The 21,189-nt window shown below is 39.5% G+C and overlaps 2 protein-coding genes across 8 annotated transcripts in view; one reads left to right on the top strand and one right to left on the bottom strand.

Annotated features, from left to right (window-relative positions):
* Positions 1-21,189, top strand: part of LOC101892356 (uncharacterized) — a 63,972-nt gene that overhangs the window by 35,850 nt on the left and 6,933 nt on the right. For 5 of the 7 annotated variants that reach the window (XM_011297178.3, XM_020039354.2, XM_011297177.3 and 2 more), the window contains 7 exons: positions 9,095-9,194; positions 9,261-9,276; positions 10,179-10,258; positions 10,874-11,018; positions 11,840-12,111; positions 13,904-14,056; positions 14,317-14,535. In XM_011297178.3, coding sequence (XP_011295480.2) covers positions 9,099-9,194; positions 9,261-9,276; positions 10,179-10,258; positions 10,874-11,018; positions 11,840-12,111; positions 13,904-14,056; positions 14,317-14,535 — 981 coding nt within the window. In that variant the 5' untranslated portion in view covers positions 9,095-9,098. Of the gene's footprint in view, positions 1-6,460; positions 6,540-8,864; positions 8,930-9,094; positions 9,195-9,260; positions 9,277-10,178; positions 10,259-10,873; positions 11,019-11,839; positions 12,112-13,903; positions 14,057-14,316; positions 14,536-21,189 lie in introns of those variants that run through there. The other 2 variants (XM_005190724.4, XM_059119796.1) reach the window with 2 other exon arrangements.
* LOC101901221 (spermine oxidase) lies at positions 18,261-20,107 on the bottom strand. The gene is made up of 2 exons (XM_005190687.4): positions 20,005-20,107; positions 18,261-19,886 (listed from the first exon to the last, which is right to left on the bottom strand). Exon 2 carries the CDS (start codon positions 19,879-19,881, stop codon positions 18,418-18,420), a length of 1,464 nt encoding a protein of 487 aa, XP_005190744.2. The 5' UTR covers positions 19,882-19,886; positions 20,005-20,107; the 3' UTR covers positions 18,261-18,417.

Below are 21,189 nucleotides of genomic sequence, written 5' to 3'. Positions count from 1 at the left end.
ACTCGAATCCAAGTTTGAAAGTAATATTACGATGTACCAGGTTTTAATTAAATCGGATACTTTCTTTCGAGAGTTATCGTGCAACCAGCCAGCCAGCTTGACAGACAGACAGACGGATGGTCCTAAGGTACCTAGGCTTAAAACCCCGTTATTTCGATAAGGACGTTTTTGCTGTATCAAATGATATTTTGCCTCTGTACCCATACGGCTGAGCGTATAAAGAAACTTCAATAAACATAAACTTCAACTCCTCGCTCTTCTGATCCGCTAACGAGAAGACATCAGCGGCTTACAACTCTTATGTCAGCCACACACGTTACATCCTTCGGCACAACTTGGATACGTTGTATTCAATTTTATATCGTTTGTGGGCTGCTTGTACGAATCGGTGTCTCCGTTGTATCGAAGATGAACATTTTTGTTTTGCAGAATATCGCAAAAACTGAACAACAAGAGGTGTGTGTTAAAAAGGACGTTTGATGTGTCAGCTCTCAGCTAAGGAGTATATGTACGCCCATGCAACCCCCGATAGAATGCAGTGCAGCTATTTAAGTACTGAGAACGATGTTGACCATCTTGAAATAATAATTAAAGGGGAATTAATGTGCATATATAGCTTGATCTTGATATTGAATGATTGGGCTTTACACCCTCTCACATGTGCTTAAGTTTGGTATTCTTCAAACAGAATATTAAGTGTAGGAGAATCCAAGAGGTAATCAAAACTGTTTTTTATGACATTTAGATGAAGTGTTTAGGTAGGGAGCGTAAACGCAACTCTTCTGGTATCTTCCCCTTCAAAGGCTGCAAATGGCCTGAAATATTTTCCAAAGCGAATAATGATATTTCTATACGTTTTATGCTTTTCCTGGCCACACAGGGTGAGTAACTTTGCACGACTGGTCTGACTGTTTCCTGCGACACACGTGGCCCACATTAATTTCGTGGCCCACATCAATTTCGAACATTTATATTTATAATATTTGCAAGTTGGTATTTATTGCAAGTTGAGAAGCAAGTGATTTCCACACCACAACGCTTGGAAACGACACCTAATTACGATATTTAATGACTTACAAAATAGCCCAATTGATGTGTTAAGTTCGGCCGGTCAAACTTTAATACTCTCTAGTCTTTTAAAATAAAGTCCGTAAAGATTAGGTTGGTGTTCGATGTTTCGCGGTCATCTGCTAAAAGTTATAGGTTTCTATCCTGACCCAAACTGGCCTTCGAGTTAAATCCCGTTTTGGTATGGACTCCATATAACGGCTCCAGCCACTTTATTCTTCACATACTGTGCAAAGTGGGATAGTTCATATTTCAATTGCGCGGTTTTAACAACACGAAACTGTATATTTCGATTCATCTATACGTACGCATGTATGTATGTAATCAATACACGAAGTACATCCAGTGACCAATTTAATAAACTGCCACGATGGCCTAATCGACAGTTGGCATTATGGACACTTGTTACAAATTACGAATTACGAGCGAATCACTTATGTATCAATGTTGGAAGGCCCGGTCCGCAAGCCTATTGGCATAACCACAAGTGCATGAATGTGTCTCTGTGTGTGTGTGCTTTGCATTATGAAATAACTTATGTATGTGGAGCCACAGGGACATTTCGGCTTACCAGGACAAATGCTGAATCAAAACTTTTGACGTGTGTGAGTGTGTGTATGTGTGGATAAATGTGTGAGGGCATTTCATATTTCGAACAAACATCCATAAAAGCAATCCATGTCATTATTAGTCAGTCAAAAAATTCTATAGCCCGAATTCAATAAAGATTATGTTTCCCAATCTGCAAATGTATGAATGTCGCCTTGGGGGAACAAATGCTTTGGATGTTTCTATGGGCCCTCTGCAGGGTGGAGATGTCACCGTAGGCAATCACTGAAATGAATGTCTTCGGCAACCACGAACACATTGAAGGGTGTTTCAGCCATTCATACCGTTTTCAATTTGTTCGCCATTACGGAATGTGGACGGATGAACAGCGTTCGGAATCACAGATGCATACAGTTTGTCGACAAAATGTTTGCAACACGGAAAAAGTGGCTGTGTCACCTGATAAATCATGTCAACTCAAAACCGTGTGCTAGCAGATGAGTCCGCCAAAAGAGAAGATCTAAGAGAAAGTTAATATTACACTTTTAATGGGCATCAAACATAAACTTCAAATCTGGATACATTTTGCAAATGAATGGTATTTATAAAGCGTGAACTCTAACAATTGGTTTCTTATTGACCTCCAGCAGTTGGATGACGATGACAAGCGGAACGAAGAAAATTCGAACAACGATCATTCCAACAATGGAAATAAAAAAAAAAACAGTAAAGCAAGTCTTTAAGACGGGGCGGGGCCGACTTTATGATACTCTACACCACATTGCGCATTTGGTAGAGCTTCATATAACAAATAAAAGTTTTTATGGGGAATTTGTGAGAATTAAATCGTACCAACTATGATTATAGTTATAATTCAAAGTCCAAAGGAACTGATATATGAGAGGAATATCCGCCTCTGAATCGGGCTTGTATGAAAAAAATATATATAATGGACCTATATCTATATCTGAACCGATTTTCACTAAATTTGACATACTTGTGTCTAGACTCAATTTGGTCACAAGTGCCAAATACCTTCCCATTTGGGCTAAAATTACACGTTTGGTGCACAATAAAACGGCAAATCGGATGAAGATGTATATGACTGATTATCTCCAATTTTTGGGTCAAATAAAGGACTTCTGCAAAATTACAGCTGGATCGGACAAGAATACATGGACGGACGGACTGACATCCATAAATCGACCCAGAATGTGATTTTATGCAGATAATCAAAAGGAACTATGAACATAATACCCTGACCACCTTGTGGTGTGGGGTATAAGAACACATACTTATGTGTTATGTTGTTCAGTGATAAATTAAGCGAAAATGTCCATAAAGCAAATAGGAATGCAGTATTTTCTGCTTACCCGCACAATTAAAAATACCGCCTAATCTTGAGAAGGTGTACGCAAAATTCAGCATTAAATTCGGTTGCATAAACTACTAAACAGATATCTGTAGTGTTGCTTTTCCGATTCTATGCGGGGGTGGGATAGAACAGTTGATATACATCCGTCGGATTTGCCGGAAGGTGTATACACTCAACTCATGATATGGGCTGGACCTATATATTCCACATCCACCTCTTCACTTGAAGCTGATAAAAAAAAATTTGGGATGGACGAGGTTTGAAAAACTCGGTTTTTTTAAATTTTAATGCAACGATATTGTCCATATTCGACCATTAACATCTAACATTTGATATAGACATATTACCATGTGCCGCAATTGAACAATGTCAGGTACTCCCTTCGCTTGATATGTGATTTGTAACATTTTGACATTTTGTGGGGGAGGTACCACAAGGAGTGGGCCAATTTTGCCCATTTCCGAATGTGATAGGAAATTGGTAAAAATATTACGATGGACCAAATTGGATACTCCCTTCGACTGTCAACGTCGGTACAGACAGACGGGCGGAATAACGGACACCCCTAGAGCAACTCTAAGTGTCCTGAAGAGCAATTCTAACAAAGAGACCTAGGGTCTAGACCCATTATGTCGATGAGGCATCTTATAACAAAAATTGTTTGTTTCAATCAGTTGCGAAGATGGACCTACATCAGAATAAACCTATTTTCAATACTTACTCAACAATGTGTGCGATAACACTTTGGCCTTATTTTACCCAAAGCAGTCAACATTTGTGAAATGCATGTACTTAACAATTGCGCAGGTTCAGAAGAATACCCTGCTTTTTACTTGAAATATCCACTTCCAGAAACACTCAGGATCGGGGAGCCAAGCTTGATGTTTATTGATTTGTCATTTGAACCATTTACCACGAACCACACCACCACACAGATAGGATACAAGTCAGCAGATGCATTTGTTCTCCGTCGGTTTCCCATTCGTCAGTTTGAGGACGAAAACATGTCGTAAAAAATCAAATCGGCACAAAAGTATCCTTCCATTTATTTTCTTTTGGGCATCTAAAACAAATAAAGACTTTAGGGTTCACCACGGATGACAGCAAAAAGGACACACGTCCTACCGACCGACCGACTGGAAACAAACGTGGAGTCTCTATGGCAACCAAATGAAAAATAAATGGAAGGAAATGAACAAACATGTGGCATTTATTGACACATAACAACCATCCACCCCCGCCAGTCCGCCCAACCTCAATCGACGAATGCGTCTGTTTCCTCGAGCTGCGAAGAAGGCGCCCCAGAGAAGGGGTGTACAGGCAGGAGTAATTCTAAATCATCGTCCTCGTCCTCATCATCATATTTACATTCGTATGCTGTACGTGAGATTGTTTTTGTATTTTCTGCCTTCTCTAGTCCTTGGACGGCGATGCGATTTGAGTAGCAACAGTTGCGGGCTACTTTTATGCTCGGCAAATGAAATGAACGATTCTAAGCAATGATAATATCTGACTGCCTGTAGATGTTCTCTAATGTGTGCAGAATACAATTACATTTGATATCGGTGCCAACATCTCGACTGCGAAGGGCCGCCATGACGTCGAATGGGCAACGAAATGGCTTCAATATTTGTGAAACCTCATCGTTTTCAGTACTCACTTGTGTTTGCCGATAATAGCCCAGCTTGTCGTACAAATCGGTTTGACATGCCACATTTATGTGTGGAGCGAAGGAAACGTGTTTGAACAAATGTTGAGAACTTCAAAGAGCTTCAATCTTGAAAACAGGTCCTGTAATGACCAATAACTTACGCTTAATAATTAGAAGAAGAATATGAATATGTGCTCTCACTTATGTGTATTCATATGTGTACGTATGTATGCATGTATGTAGTGCACGTAACCTCTATTGGGTAAGCTGACTCATCCTCCTTGCCCAAAAACTTTGCACTGACACCAAATTGAATTTATTACTTCGAATCCCTGTCCCCTCCCCTTCTATTGCTAGCCAAACAAAGAAAGGGAGACGGAGAGACAGCAAAAAAACTTAATTTAAATTTAGGACTTTCTTCCAAAAGTCGCAAATATCTTCTTTGTTGTGTTTACCTTGTTTTACATGAAGTGAATTTGTTCATGAAGACTACGGAAAACTTTTGGCGGGCTTACTGTGCCATTCTACCACCGTCCACCCATCCCTCTTTCCCCTCTCCCTCTCCCTCTCCCTTCCTGCCACAGACTGAAGTGACTGACGGAACACAGAAGATTGGACAGAGAAGAAAGTTTTATTGCATCTGTGAGTACAGTTTTATTACTGTTTCCTGCTGCTTCCTTGGATCCATGTCAATGCTGCTGTTGCTGTTGCTGTCGGTGCCGGTGCCGGTGCCGCTGTAGCGAATTCTGCTGCTGTCGGCGAAGGCGGTGTTGGTATTACACCACCCGACTCGAGTCATCCCTAGCAAAGGTCAATCTTCGTTATTCGTTCGTTTTCTTTAGTGGTTTCTTGAGTTATTGCGGCGAGGCCAGCAAAGACGACAAAACACATTTAGATTTGAATTAAGCCAAAGTAAAGTTTAATTTGATTATTTGTGAATGCTTTGATAAAAGTCACTTTCGCATAATGTGATTGTGTGCGAGGGGATGTTTCGCGGAAATCGTCGCCGGGTTTAAGGCGAAACTGTTGCGTCTGCATGTTGTTGTGACCAGGACCACATCGAAATTTCGGGTAAAACGTGAATGTCATAATAACAACATAAATTGTATCTCTGACACTCATAGATAATGGACACAGTTCTGCACTTTTTGTTCAAAGTCGATGGTACCTGGTACGATTTTGGTTCCCGTCAAACCGAAGTAATAAAATGTATGGTCAATCCTTATCATTCTTTCGTGTCAGTGGTTATTTTATGTTTAAATAATGGGTCATTATATATTTGTATTTTTTATGGGTCAAAACGTGTCGTATGTGTGGTACTTTCAACATTACTAGTAATGACAACTACATACCCCGTAGACCAAAAGTAATTACCTATCCTTAGTCACAAGACAAAATAATTTATTTACTATTATACCCCAAAAATGATAGACCAACGGCGTATAGTAGCCACGTCGGACTACAAAACCAAATATCGCTTGGTCGAATCTCAGTGTCAGCAAACAAACAAAAATTAAGAAAATACTAAAAGTTTTCCGACGCACAAACACGACATCACACAACAATTAAAGTTCGTAACAGTGGCTGAGTGGACGCCTCCTTTTACGTAAAAATAGACTTTTTATTGGTTGATGGTACCTCGTATGACATGCGGTCATATGTTCTCGGTGTTAAGATGTTGTTTTGTAAGTAGTTACAGGTGCCAAATGTACATACTTAATTAACAGGCGATTGTGTCGATGGTTGTCAATTTTTTGATATCAAAACTATTGAATAGTGGGAATATCGATAGTCTGTCAGCTCCAAATCGGTACTCCACTTATCACAGCTGATCGTTAAAGCAGCCCTAAAAATACTTATTGGGATGGAAAGCACAGTGCGGCAGATAATCAGATAGTAAACAAATCTCTACATTTCGTCTGCTTTTGAATTTTAAATATTGAACAAAAACGTAAAAAGCTTTTGACAGTTTAAAAGATGTTTCAACCAATTTTCACAACGGCGGATTTTGGCAATCCTTGGGAAATCAAAGCTATCAGTCTGTCAAAATTGTTTGTTTACGTTTTCATAGCCTAAATAAGGTCGGCCAGTAATCCCATTTGACAACCAAGATTTTCGCCAAAGTACAATATTGCGATTTGAAAGTTAATGAATGTCAAAAGTACTCTTCTTGTCCGACCTGATGCGATTAATTCACCATTCGGATCCATTATGACAAATCGGAGAGTCAGATGGTCTTAAAGATAGACCTTGGTTTGTATGGCATGACATCAACACAGCTGCTGGTGCGATGGCAGTTCATTGACTTGATTTGGAATTCAAAATTATGAGTGAAAAATGATTTAAATTAACAAGTTAAAAAGTAGTAATTTCGGCCGGGACGAACTTTGAATATCCTCCACCATTTGGAACGAATTTGGAAATTTTCAGAAAATAAAATCATTAAAACATTTTGTTAAAATTTTAAAAATACCAAATATAGCCGTTATATTGAGGTGTATACGATGTGGGCCTACATAGGCATTGTTTGTCATAAGCCATTACCATATTCAAATTCGAAACTTGAAATAAACGGTGAATAATGTTGCTAAAATCGTCAAAATATCGTATATAGGGAGGTACCGTTATATCGGAGCTGTGCGAAGACCTGGACCTGCATAGACAATTTTCTGTCACAGGCTGTAGCATCCATTACGAACTTCAAATACCACACCTCAAACAATTTCGGTGCGTATTGTACCTAAAATCGTCAAAATACCGAATATAGGGATGTACTGATATATGGGGCCTATACGAAGACCTGAATCAGCATAGTCTTAGGGTGTAGTATCCAATTCGAACTTCAAATACCAAATTTGAAACAATTCCAGTGAATAATGTCGCTAAAATCATTAAAATATCGAATATCGGGAGGTACCGTTATATGGGAGTTATATGAAAACGTGGACCTACATGGCCCATTTACGAACTTAACCTGCATACTGGAAAACTAAACATGTGTGCAAAATTTTAGCCATCTATCTCAATTCATTCGAAAGATAGCGTGATTACAATAGGCAGACAGACGGACATGGACGGACATTTTACGCTCATCAAGAATATATATACTTTGTTGGGTCTGACATGAGTATTTCGAGGAGTTACAAACGGAATGACAAAGTTAATATACCCTCCATAGTATGGTGGAGGGTATAAAAATGCTGCGTTCAAAATTCAAAAAGCAAATATATGAAAGAGTATGCTTATATTTAAGGACACATCCATGTTGGCCAGCTGTATTATTTCACCACGCCTTTCGCCGTTAACAAAACTGTGAACCAACGGTCCAAACGTTGATTCTGATTTGCGCTTAAGGCTTAACACAAAACCAAACCATAGATTGCAATAAGTTGCAAATTGTTGGACAATTTATTCGACATCGATTTGCCAGCGAACTTGCATAGAAGGCACTTTCATCTTTTTTTTTTGTGCATACAATATGCACCAAATCGGGGGCGGTTACAGCTCAAAAAAGTCTCCGCCAGTAAGCGCAACGAAACATGTCGCCAATGTTTTGTAAAGTCATTAATTTTAATGAGCAACAGCCGCTGCCAGAACAGTGGCAACACAAACTGCCAACAGACACAGCCCCATCCGCATCCGCAAAAGGAACATTGACAAGTGAATGCAGATTGTCTCTTCGACTCGGCGAAAGCGTGTTGCATCCCTTCGCCACAACGCCACAGCATCTCAGAGACACCGAGCGAACGCCAGCCAACGAAGCATTTGCATTTTAATGAAACAACTCGGCAGAGATGGTTTTGTTGTCAAACAGCTACAGTTTGCAGCCACAGCTGGGATGATTGCGACAGTCACTAAACACGCTGGATCCCTTCCCGACGCCGTACATCGCGCCGCACCAGGCAATGCTAAATAGAAATTCAAAATGGAAAATACACTTATTTACATCTTCTATTACATCCGGTAATGATAGTTTAACCACTTGTTTTTCTACGGCGCTCGGGCGCCTTTTGAATTGGGAGAGCTGCAGTGGGAAACGATTGTCACTAGGAGTGAATAGAACAGCCAGGTGAATGGCAAATCGTTCGGGTGCTGAAAATTGCAATTGGGGCAAGTGGAATAATTGTGCTGTTATTTACACCAACATTTCAGGTTGGTGGGTGGCAGTGCGAACGCTTTCAAAAGGCTCATTGTTTTGTTGTTTGTAATTAAAAGCGATTGAATGCATGGCATGGCATGGCATGCAATGGTATGGGATGGCAAGCGTTGTTCCCACGCCAACAAAGGTATTTGGTGTGTAATTATTTCTAAAACGTAGTGACTCGAAGAGTAGATGGAAATTATTTGACCTGCGGAGGAGCACTCCAATTAGGAAATAATAATAATCCATTGGCAATCACAATTGACACATAATGACATCGTTTTTCTTTCTGCTCTGCTCTATTCCATAGGAAAATGACTATTTCCCTGGTGCCTCTCGTGGGAATAATTCTCACAGCATCTGCATCCATTGTTGCTGCAAACCTTTCGCTGGACTTCAAAGTAACCAAAGTGAGTAGCGCTATTAATCGTGTAATGTTATATGAATACAACGGTTCTCCATTTGTTTGTTTTCAGATATCCGCGAGTCCAGGTAAGCACCTGTCCATGTGATGTAACACCTCACACCTTTAGACAAAACATATTTACGTGGCAGTGGATGGATGCAATGATGGAACACAATTGAATCCATCTAAATGGGTCTTGCACTGCAATATGCATTTTGCGGAGTCTGTGCGAAGATAACTGTTAATTATTTCATCCACCAAATTAAATGCCAACCCAAAAGTTCACTAATTATTGAAACTGGATCAAAGAATTTATCTTCAAGGTCCAATGGTCTCTCTATGTACCCTAAGCAGATGTTGGGAATTCGGAGCTCGCTAAAAAGGTGTCAATGGGACGAGCAAATAGAAAAAAATTAAAATCCCAAAAAACTTTTTTTGTTTTTCCCATTCACAACTTTCAATCCAATGGAACCACCCCAACTTTTTCAAACTCGAGAAAACGCAAATAATTACTTCTTTTGGACGAACTACCCACAAATGGTGTATACTGACGGATATGTTAAACTTTGTGGTTCCTAGCCGTCAATTATTTTATCGTCCAAGTCATCATCGAAGCCATTCCAAAAAGGTTGCATTGTCATGGGGGTCCAATAACCCGCATCTAAACAGTCTTCAATTACACGTTAATCAGGCTCAGGACTTTACGTCCTCTGCAAATGCTAGTAAATGTGTTATCTTTGCATCCATCCAAACCTGCAATATAAGAATTAGAAACGCTATAACTTGGCACCGAAATAAAAGTGAAATGAAGAAGTTTACTCTAATCGTACACACCTACACATGTATGCACTGGAGTCATGGATGAACCCTTTAGGTCTGTTCGACATGACAAGAGGCAAACACGAGAATAGCTTTTGGATCGCTTCATTTTAATTTATTATCTTATTTGTGTCTTTCATGACTCGTTTCCGACTGGAATGGTAAAAAGCCAACTGTAATGTAGCCAATACCACGTACGCCCATGGAGAAACGTTCAAATTGGATTGCAGGACGCAATGCGTTTGTGAGGTAAGTAACATTGAAGGAGAAACATATATTTTTGTCACTGTGTAGACCCCGATAACCGGAGGTTGTTAGAGATTGCAATCGCTCTCAGTGGGGATGCATTTTTTAAGCATATTTACAATTTTCCATCTAGAATGAGTGAATGGGGTTTGGCGTGGCGTTCGGAGTGTACTACGAATAGTTTTCTATAATAGAAGGTTTACATTCAAATTCTTATGCGGGTTAAGCCTTTTTATTAGAAGAAGCAATCTAATTATCCCAAACTGATCCATTTTTGAAATAATGTTATAGAGCCCTGCCCAGATGTTAGCCTTAGCTTTTTGACCAGGGGAATTTGGTGGTGTTGTTAGGCATTCAAAACTATTTCACACGAAAGTTGCGCTCCATTTTTCCGGTAAATATAAAATAATGGTCTTTCAAAATGCTAGACTTCCTCCCAATCCATAACCCTCTTCTTATGCAAAATTCCGTGCCGATTGGTTTTCGATTGTCAGAAATCAGAAAAAAAATAATTTTTTAGTCCATTTGAACCCCAAATGTACATCTTCAGAAAAAAATGCGAGACAAACTCCGAATCCATACGACTTATTTAAATTTAACTTCATTTTTGCCTTACAGAATGGTCGACACGCCTGCTCATCACTGTGTCCAAAGGAACAGCTTCCGGCTCCCGAGGACACCATATCGTGCAGATCTCCGCGATTGGTCGAGGTGCCTGGTCACTGTTGCAAAATGTGGCTCTGCGAGAATCCAACGGCCGACGGTAAGTGCCAACTAATATGAGCTTAGTCGAAATTTAGCGAACATCTCCTTATTTTGAACGAATCATTTCCACAAGATGAGTGCAACCCACAGACCATGTTTGAACTTTTCCCTGCGAACTGTGCAAAAAGTTTCTGAAAATTCAAATTCTCAATTTGGAGGACATTTTTTTCTTTTATTTGATTTGCGCTTAACTGTTGAAAACATTACTCATAACCACTTTGGAGGACATTTATTTCTTTTTTAATTTGCGCTTAACTGTTGAAAACATTACTTATAACCGCTTTGATTTCAATTCTCAAACCCATTTCGCTCAGCTTTTATGGCAAGCCACAAACCGGTTCGAATGTTTGTAAACCTATTTGGCATTAATATGGCCATTTCAATATAAATCATTTCAATAATTGAGGTCACACAACGTTTTAGCCAAGTGCTCAGCGATTATTAACTCATAGCCAGGCACAGCTGTGATTAATTGCAGCGGCAGGTCGGGTCATAACGCCCGACCCATTGTATTTCAGTCAGCACCAAACGTTTTGCATTGGGAAAGTTCGTAACCACCCGTGTCTGTCGCCAATTTCAATTCGTGTCATTTGATTATGGACCCAACTGATCTGCATACATTAAAAAACACCGCGCTTTCGCTTTAACAATGTATGGTAATAATGTTTCGGCGTAGAAGTTATGTTCCAATTGCATTTACATATGTCAACATGCATCCAGGCATACATTAGTGCATACGCACAGACAGACATACACATATTATTCGAGATTAATATGGAATTTTCATTTGTTGTTGTTTCTTGTTCTCCATCTCTCCAGTTTACGCCACATGTCACAATTCATCAACCAGTCCGTGGACGCCGTGCAGCCAATCGTGCGGTTTGGGGATGTCCACGCGCTTCACGTCCACCGCAGCCGGGTGCAATCAATTGATAAATTTACGATTGTGTGAAAATCGCAAATGTGATAATCAAGACATGTCCTTTGAAGGAGTAAATTTGCTGGGATCTCAACCCCTGGTGACGGTTAAGGAGGAACATCATGGTGCTCACCATCAGCGTCAGCATCGACATAAGCACAAAATGAAAAAGGTAAGAATTTTAAGCAAAAGGTGGTTCAAGTGACACCCTGGTTGGATGAGCTATCTGCCATGGATCCTGGAAGACTCGCAGATTTCTAACCCATGTCGAAATACCAATTATTTCAACAGCTCGTTTCTGCCAATGTGCCCAAGTGTCGCCAGAGAAACAATGTCATTAGCGTCGTGAGAGGAATGGCGAAATGTCATCTTTCTATCAAAGTTTATGTTGGAAAAAATATGTCTTGAAAATTGAATTGAAAAGGGTTTTCAGATAACCCACACCTCATCAATCGAACCTTGTAGACCCAGTCAAAATAGACATAAAAAGTGGTGGTCAAATTGTTTGTGTTTTTAAATGTCTCAATCGATCCCATGTCTTCAAAAAAGTTACTCGGGATCAAATATCGACGTTTATCAAAAAGTGGCTAAAGTCGACGTCTGAACATGGCCAGCTATGATTTATATCAGAGTTTGTTTAAGAGCAATTTAAAATAATCTTTCCATTATATTTTACAATTTATTTCAACCTTTTCATACCCTACACTACAAGGTGGTGAGGGTATTATGTATTTGTGCATTTGTTTGTAACAGACAAAAGGAGACGATATAGACCCATAGTCTCTTTCGATGATCTGAGTCGATTTATGCATGTCCGTCCGGAGAAAATCGGTCAACATTTAAATATAACTGCCATATATATCTTCGTCCGATTAGGCCTGAAATAGATATAGCTCCCACACATACTGTTCAACCGATTTGTTGTGTTTGTCCTCCGCAGCCTTAATATGCACTCTGTAACAACGATATTTGGGGAAATATATATTAAATACAACACAGAAATACTTTTCTCAAATTTTATCGAGATCGGTCCAGATTTGGATATAGCTCCCAAATATATCCTCGTCCTATTTGCCTTTTATTGTGCATCAAACATGTAATATTAGCCCAAATGATATGGAATTTGGTGCAAATCGGTGCATATATAGCTATAGGTCCTATATATAATTTTCAACCGATTTGTTATATGTCTTCTCCACAGCCGTAATATGCACTCCGTCACATCGACATTCGGGTAATATATCAAATACAGCTCAGAAATACTTTTGCAAAAATTTTATCGAGATCGGTTCAGAATTGTATATAGCTCCTATATATATCTTCATCAGATTTCAAGTTAATTGTGCACCAAATGGGTAATACAAGCCCGTATTGGAAAGCACAAATGTCTCGCCAAATTTAGTCAAAATCGATTCAGAGGAGGATATTCCTCTCATATATTAGTTCCTTTGGACATTAATTTATAACTAAATAATAATTCGTATGATTTAATTCTCGCAAATTCCGCATAAACACTTATGAAGCTCTACTAAATACGCAATGTGGTGTGGGTATCATAAAGCCGGCCCGCCCGACTTTAAGAGTTCTTTACTGGTTAAATTCTAACATTGTCTAAAATTGTAAAATTTTGTAATTTATAAAACAATAGTATTTAGAGGCATTAATAGGTAGGTTGTTGTTAAACCTAAACTAAGATAAATTGGACTAGAGCGCTACGATTAATGCCAATAGGCATTAGCCTGGCAAACATCGTAGAGATTATCTTTTAATTCTACAAAAAATGTCATTCGTCTTGGGCAAAATAATACAATGTTAATAAAATTGAGACCTAATGTTAACAAATAGCATTTACCTAAAATTACCACAATTTTGTCAAGGTGTGGGTTTTTTGTACGCCAAGCAAACATTTTGTTAAGAGTCTAACCCCTTTAATTGAAACACCTTAATTTTTATTTTCTTTTCAGAAAAGTCACGAGTGCCGACACGTGGAGCATTTGGGACCGTCTCGCATACGCTTAGGAGAATGTGTTTCAAGAAAGCTGTATCGCCCAAAGGTCTGTGGACATTGCTCTCATCCGAGGAAATGTTGCATGCCTTCCCTATCAACGACCATACAGGTACAATATTACAGCAATAAAGCACCAACCAGGGCACAATAATGCGGTGCTCCATCTGCGATAAATGGAGTACCTATATATTGTGCCATGACAACAGCTCTAAAAGTAAAGAATACAAAACACAGTCAATATTGAGGTCAAGGTACAGGCCGGTGTTGATCTTTCAGAGAGGTCTTGCGTCCGTTATGAATTAACTATTCTCGTTACTTTTCCCGATGTTCACCAGTTTGCCTTCTATTTTATCTTTCGTTTTCAAATAGGTCGAACTGCTGTGCCCCTTGAATGCAGCGGACCCGATTAGTGTCGTTCAACAGCAAGAAGAACTCACTTCTGATGGGGCGCTCCCAGCCCTGACATCTCTGTGGGATACCAGCTCCCTGGATGGCATAGACCAGGAATATTATCAATCGCGCCAGATGCATATCCAAAATAAATTCATTGCCATCGAATGGATACTAAAGTGTGAATGTTCCGAAAATGTAAGTAGATAAGTTGGCTTTAAGACTGATCAATCTCCAAAGCACTGCCGCAAATTATTTTAGATATGTACATTAGACAGTCCCAAGACGGCATATCGATCGGGTAATAAAGGTTATATGTACCCCGATAACGAGAAAATCCTCAAAGAAGTGAAAATACATTAATCGATCACTAAAAACTCATATTTTTTTGGACAGTACAACGTACACGTACAAAACATTCTAAGTGGATGTAAATATTTCGCATCGTATCGAAACTGCATGAGGCTTGCCCTAGATGTGTCTCCTTACTTGGCTATTAAAATTGTAGCTGGAGTCACATGAACGTTCAGTTTTTCTGGCAAAGGTATGACCCAATTCGAATGTTAATCTCACAGCCCCTTGGACTACTAACATCGTTTCACGAAATGGTTTGAAGGATTTAATATTCCCTTTGATGGTCTACTCAAGTTAAGATGCACTCCTCGCCCAAGCTATTGGGAACGTACTCTATAGGATTTAGCAGACCTCTAAAAAAGACGGTCACACAAGTTCGCCCTGCGTTGATATATTTGGCAACGTGGTTTGTATGCTGCAAATTCATTTACTGGGTCCTGGCACACGGTACAAAGTGAGGTGTAACAATTTGGGAATCCTGAAATTATCAACTCCAATCGAAAGGGCAATACAAGGACTTTCTATGGAACATCAATCAATGATTGGTGTTTGTCCGACGTGTACAACATGTTTACAGCATTCCATCGCGGTGACCTGTGTACATGTGTAGGTAGTGCCTGCATGCACACGTACACACGTACGTCTTTCTTTTTATCGACATGTCTATTAATAAAATCAACAATAAAACTGCTAGTATAGCCATTTCAAATGGAATAGTCCGGAAACAGAGTAAAACAGAATCGTACAATTGTGTAATCCTCCACTCCTCTTCAGCTGCCCTTCTTCCTGTCTCCTTGAGCTCGTTTCAACAGCAACAACCTTTCCTGGAGAATAGAAAATTGCAATTGTTGCTGTTCTTTCTCTTTAGCAAATGTCTATTGTTATTTTGATTTATTTCCACTTCTTTAACCATAGCCAAACATTCGCAATCCAATTTCATTCCTGCCATTGTTGGCTGTGTTCGCTCTCGTTGTCCTTGTTCATGCTGTAGCTCTGAGCCCGTCAACGTCGTCGCCGTCGTCGTCATCTCCATAACTATCATGTCGCATTGTGAGCTATTATCTGCTGCTTGAAAGCATTTCCGAAATGAGAAGAAAGACTTCACGGGCCAGACCATGAACCACACAACAGATGAAGCGTGAATCGGAAGAAGGCACTAAAAAATCTGTCATCTTGTCTGTCTGTTTGTTTGTTTATGTTTTTCCATTTTGTTTCATTTTGTTTAAGTGGAATGCCAAAGAAGTGCGGAGCACCGCTGACATTCTCCAACAGCCCCCTTCGCCACTCGCCCCTGCTCATGGCAACTTTGCTGACGATTTATGTGATTGTTATTGCGTTAAGAGCACATTGCGAGTGTTTTATTATATTTTTGTTTTCTTTTTTTTAATTTTATGATGTTTCGATTTGATGACGAATTGATTTGGTGCAAGTGATTGCATTTGCATTATTGCAGTGTTATTGCAATGCATACTAAATGGGAGACTAAGTGGGGAATAATGTGAACTGGAAATAGAACACGTTAAAAGCGCGATTTCGTCCACGTCGAACACTTAATATCCCGTTTGATGGAAAATGTTTGGGGCATACTACCCACCAGATATGGTCCGTTTGACAGATTCTTATGCAAAACATAAATAATTAAAAGTTTTGCCCTTAAATCAAAATAGCTCGACACCACAATAGCAGAACGGCAGCTACTGCTTAGCTAGGTTTTCAGCCGACAAAAACAAACATTTACAGCGTTATATGTCCATGAAATGTGTGGACCGATTTTTCAGATGATAGAAAGCGATCGTCGTATATCGAAGTTGAAGGGCAATCCCAATGAACAACTACATTCTTTAAGTTCTTTATCATGGTAGAATAACCACAACAACAATAGCAACAACCACATACAAATTTGTTTTTTTTTCACGTAATACAAGTGTCAGAATTACACGTCCGAAAATGTAAACAAAACAATTAATTTGCAATAGATTATTTTAATTTCAAAAATGTTCCTCTTCCGGAATTTGGATTATTAAATTTAAAACGCAGAAGAATATTTCTTAAAATATTTAAATTAAATGCTTTCATATCATTACCCAGAATGTATAGTTGCTAGCTGTAGGTCCAAATCCCTTTCACATTCTATATTTTGAAATGTTACGAATCATTTAATAAAAAAAACTATGTTAGCTAATATGGTGTCACCTTTGGCATTTTGTTAAGTATAAAAGCGATTTTTCTATTATTAGGCAAATAATAGGTGTGTCTGGTTACCCTAAAATTTGTAACAATTGTTACAAATTGTTACTGGAAGTCGTCTGTTAACCCGAAAGTTCTGCAAAAGAGAGCGGTTGGAGAGAGACATTTTGACAGTTCTTTCAAAATGTCTCTCTCCAAATTCTTGCTGGACAAATTTCTTCTTGCAATCTCTTGCAACTCTTCTTCTTCTCATTCATCGACATTCAATCAGATGTTTTCCAATGTTTATTTATTTCTTTTTGTGATTTTAATTTGAAAATATTGTTTTGGAAATAGCAAGACTAATTGTTTTTGGAGAACAACTTTACAAAATGTGAAAAACGTAAATGTTAATATGTAATAAGAAAATAAAAGATTATTTCCGACATTTTTATTTAAAAGACTTGTAAAATTAGTATTGGTTCCTTTGTTTTAATTCTCCTTATGGGGGACAAATTGGTTTGTTTTGACAAATCAGCTGATTAGTTGCAAGCTTCTGCAGGAATAGCGCCTGTTTACTTTTCGCATTTTCCTTGCAAAAGAGAATAAAACTACCTTACTCTCTCAGAAAGAAGTTGCTGGACAATTCCTGCTGGAAAAGTAACCAGACACACCTAATATTTTCCCAGTGCCTGCAGTGAAATTTTATTTCAAAAAGTGTATACCAATTGTATATCAAGAAATGGAAATAAATCTCCAAACGTCATTATCGAATTTGACACAGAGTCTAATCAGGTGGGGTTTGCTGCTAATTCATGGTAAAGTTAAGAAGGTCAAGTCGTTTCAAATACGCATACCCATCTCTGCATTTTCTGTGCTTTACCTTGTCAAATTTTACTGCATAGAATGTGAACCTGTTCCATCTGTGATTCGGGTATGTACAATAAATCCATAAATACACATTTTGACAATGAGATGCTGTCAAAAGAATAATTTGGAAGAAATTGTGAACATATGATTGCATGACTTTACCTTCTTAATTCTACCATGGCAGAATTATACCATGTCAAAAACCCAAATTATTCGCGTAGGTTTACGACTTTTCGACTAAATGGTAATGCGTCGGAAAAGTATGTCGAACACGTATCTGACAGGCCACAAAATACCACCTACAATTGGGCGACAGAATCTATTATTTCTGGGTGTTATCAATGACGATTCCAAACAACGTGTAAATGCTCCGAAATACTCAACTCGGATAGGCTTTTCAACAATATAACGTCCTCAAATTGGCATACAAACCTATCGCTTGCCCTTCTGTCGAACTGTAATCTAAACTCATTTTGCAGCTTTCTGCCGGACTGTGGAGAAGTTAATTGTCTTCCAACAATTCATGCAAGCAATTAAAACTGGAGCGGGTAATGTTTTATTGGAACTTGACAATAATAACCAATTAAAAAACAGGAAATTATTCTAGAACAGCAAGTAGCCAAACACATGCCATAAAATACAGTGAAAAACAGCTTTACCTCAGGCAGGCAGTTGGGCAATGGTCTAGACCTAGAGACGAGATGGTATAGTTTTGTAGAATTCAATCAGACGCTGGGCTTCACGCCAACCTGACTCAACGGCACCATGAACTGTCGAGTAGTAATGATTGTGTGTCGCTTCACCGGCGAATTGAAGTAACGGCTGGCCCTTGTCATCCGTTAACGGCGTCGCCAAATCCCAGGCACCCGTCCGGAGCTCATCTGCTAAAAGGGTGCGAAAGGTATAACTTCCTCTGAAGTTTACATTGGAATACCACTGAGTGCGCTTAAAGTGGACTGGATCGGGCACATTAAAAGTTAAGAACTTTCGAAGTAACCACAGGATGCCCTCAAGAACCTCGTCTTCTGTCAGAGTCTCCATGTGTCGAGCATGAGGCCCAATTATCCATCCCTGCAACACACGAGGTTGGTAAGAGACACGGTAAAATCCAAACACACTTTCGAGCCAGAACAAATTGGAATCTCGGAGCCTCTTCAAATCATCTTCCAGCCACAAAAAACACATTCCAGTCCATTCCGAAGGGCCAAATGGTTCCTTGAATTCGACAAAGAACTTGTCCACAGTTCCGAGCTTCAGACCTTCTATGGCCCTTATCTTGGAGGAAGGCAATGATGGCTTAAACATGCTGGCATGTGTTTCTTTCAAAACCCCTAGCGAAGTAGTACAGATGACATGGTCGGCCGCCACAATGGTTCCATTCGAGCACTTGACCTTGATGTTTTGTCCGTTTGACCAATCAATCTGTACAACTCTTTGATTAAGAAGAACTCTAGCATCGAGTAGGCCCAAAGGCGATTCGACACTCGATTTCAAAAGTACCTCCAAGAATGTCCTGAAGCCTTTGTTCCTCCAATTAAGCAACAGATCGCCCTCGCATATCCAATACTCTAGATGGCCTCTGCCGGACACCTCGAACAAATGATCAGAAGCCTCCACGGAACTCTCAAACTTTTTGAAATTCTCAAAAAACTCTTTGGCCACAACTCGGTCGACATTGGGCCCCAGCTTGTCAACTTCATTCCAATATTTTTCTGTCAAATACGCCCCCAGCGAACCCTCGTAGTCCACCAGACCTTCTTGTCTCTCTGGTATTGAGTTGAATGCAATGGATTTTAGACTTTCCGCCACATCGTCACCAACGACCTCTTTGTTCGAGCGTATACACTTATAATCGTCGTACACTCTGCCCGTACTCTCCACCAGGTCTAGTCCGTTCTGCTGCAGAGTCTCGTAAATGGCATTATTCTTCTCTCCATGGCACCACTGGGCCCCCAAATCCACAACGTTGTCGGCGAACGGCACCGTGTAAACGCGGCCGCCGATTCGATTCTCTGCCTCCAGTATCACAACATTGCGGAATCCAGCCTCAATAAGCTTCGTCGCTGCGGCGATACCCGATGGCCCCGCACCTACAACCACAATACGTGCACTCTGTAGAGATTTTCTCGCCACAATCTGCGCCGCCATCGACATAATAACTGTTTGAAAATTGATTCCATTAATCGGGGTTGATATTTGCGTAGAAATAAACAATTCATAAAAACAAAAAACGAAAATAGACTTCACTACGGCATCAAATTTGCAATTCAAACTCACCGCACCAACGACCGTATTCAGTCAACACTCGAGCTAATACTAATTTCTACTTTCTCCTCGCTCACCAGCACCGCACCACTCTGAGTAGCACACATTGATTTCGCTCATTTTTTGCTCACATACATACTTACATGCATGAATTTGTTGGGCATTTAGTGCTCATTTAAGAGTACGCTCTTGTTTGCCTCGCTCAGGTTAGGTAACGGGTCCAAAGAAAAAGAGAGCCACAAACGCAAAACAAAGATAAGATTTACCACCCTCTTATCATCATCATAAAAGACTCATAAGGGGTGTACTAAACAAACAGGGACGGATTTGTGACTCTTCTCTCGGGGCGACAGGTGTGGCCAACGAAAATCTGTGGTAATCACAAGAAACTGAAGATGTTCAGTATGGTGGATTTCGTGGCTCCTGATATTGTCCGAAATTACGAATTTTTAAAAGACGATAGATTTTTGTAGTTACTTTGAATAAAATTAAAAACTATGTCGCACAACCATATCTTCACTTGCGCTCAGAAATGTTTCAACGCCGAGTCCATCAACAGAAGATGAAAACAAAAACATAAGAAAGAATTATGAAATTTTTACAACGTTATTAGTCGGTAGATTTTAAGATATGCACTTGGCGTATTTGGGTAAAACGGACGTTCAAAACATTTTACCATAATGGAGACGTCGAATATTTGTGTACGCTGTACGTTGAAAACATACGTTAAAAACTTCAAAATATTACCACAGCTAGATCTTTTCATGATGGACGATGCATATCGAACAACGGCTAGCGAACCTGTTTATTTAAATTTAATACTTGTTCTAAGTAGACGGCCCTTGGTGGGGGCTTTAAATGTTCTCCTCTGGGGTATTTCCAACACTGGCTACGCTGACAAAAGTTTATTTAAATTTAATACCTTCATTAAGTAGCGGGATCTTAAGATTTTCTCCTCTTGGACCATGAATTCCATTCAAGGGTTATAATGAATGTACCGAAATTTATTCTACCCACTGTGCTTATTCAAGGTTTCATCCCCTTCTGGTACAGAAAGAGTGAACCAATGTGGCCCATCTGCTTTTTATATCTGGTGTTAACGGGGGTATTGAAATGCGCTAAGTTCGAAGAATATCGGTGTTGAGAAAGGTTCGGGTATAATTTCAAATCTGATTTTATTTATAAATATTTCCACTC

The sequence above is a fragment of the Musca domestica genome, unplaced genomic scaffold (genome assembly GCF_030504385.1).
Source record: "Musca domestica strain aabys unplaced genomic scaffold, Musca_domestica.polishedcontigs.V.1.1 15, whole genome shotgun sequence".
NCBI classification, from domain to species: domain Eukaryota; kingdom Metazoa; phylum Arthropoda; class Insecta; order Diptera; family Muscidae; genus Musca; species Musca domestica.
The sequence above is the reverse complement of the archived record's forward strand: the minus strand, read 5'-3'. Positions and strand labels throughout refer to the sequence as shown.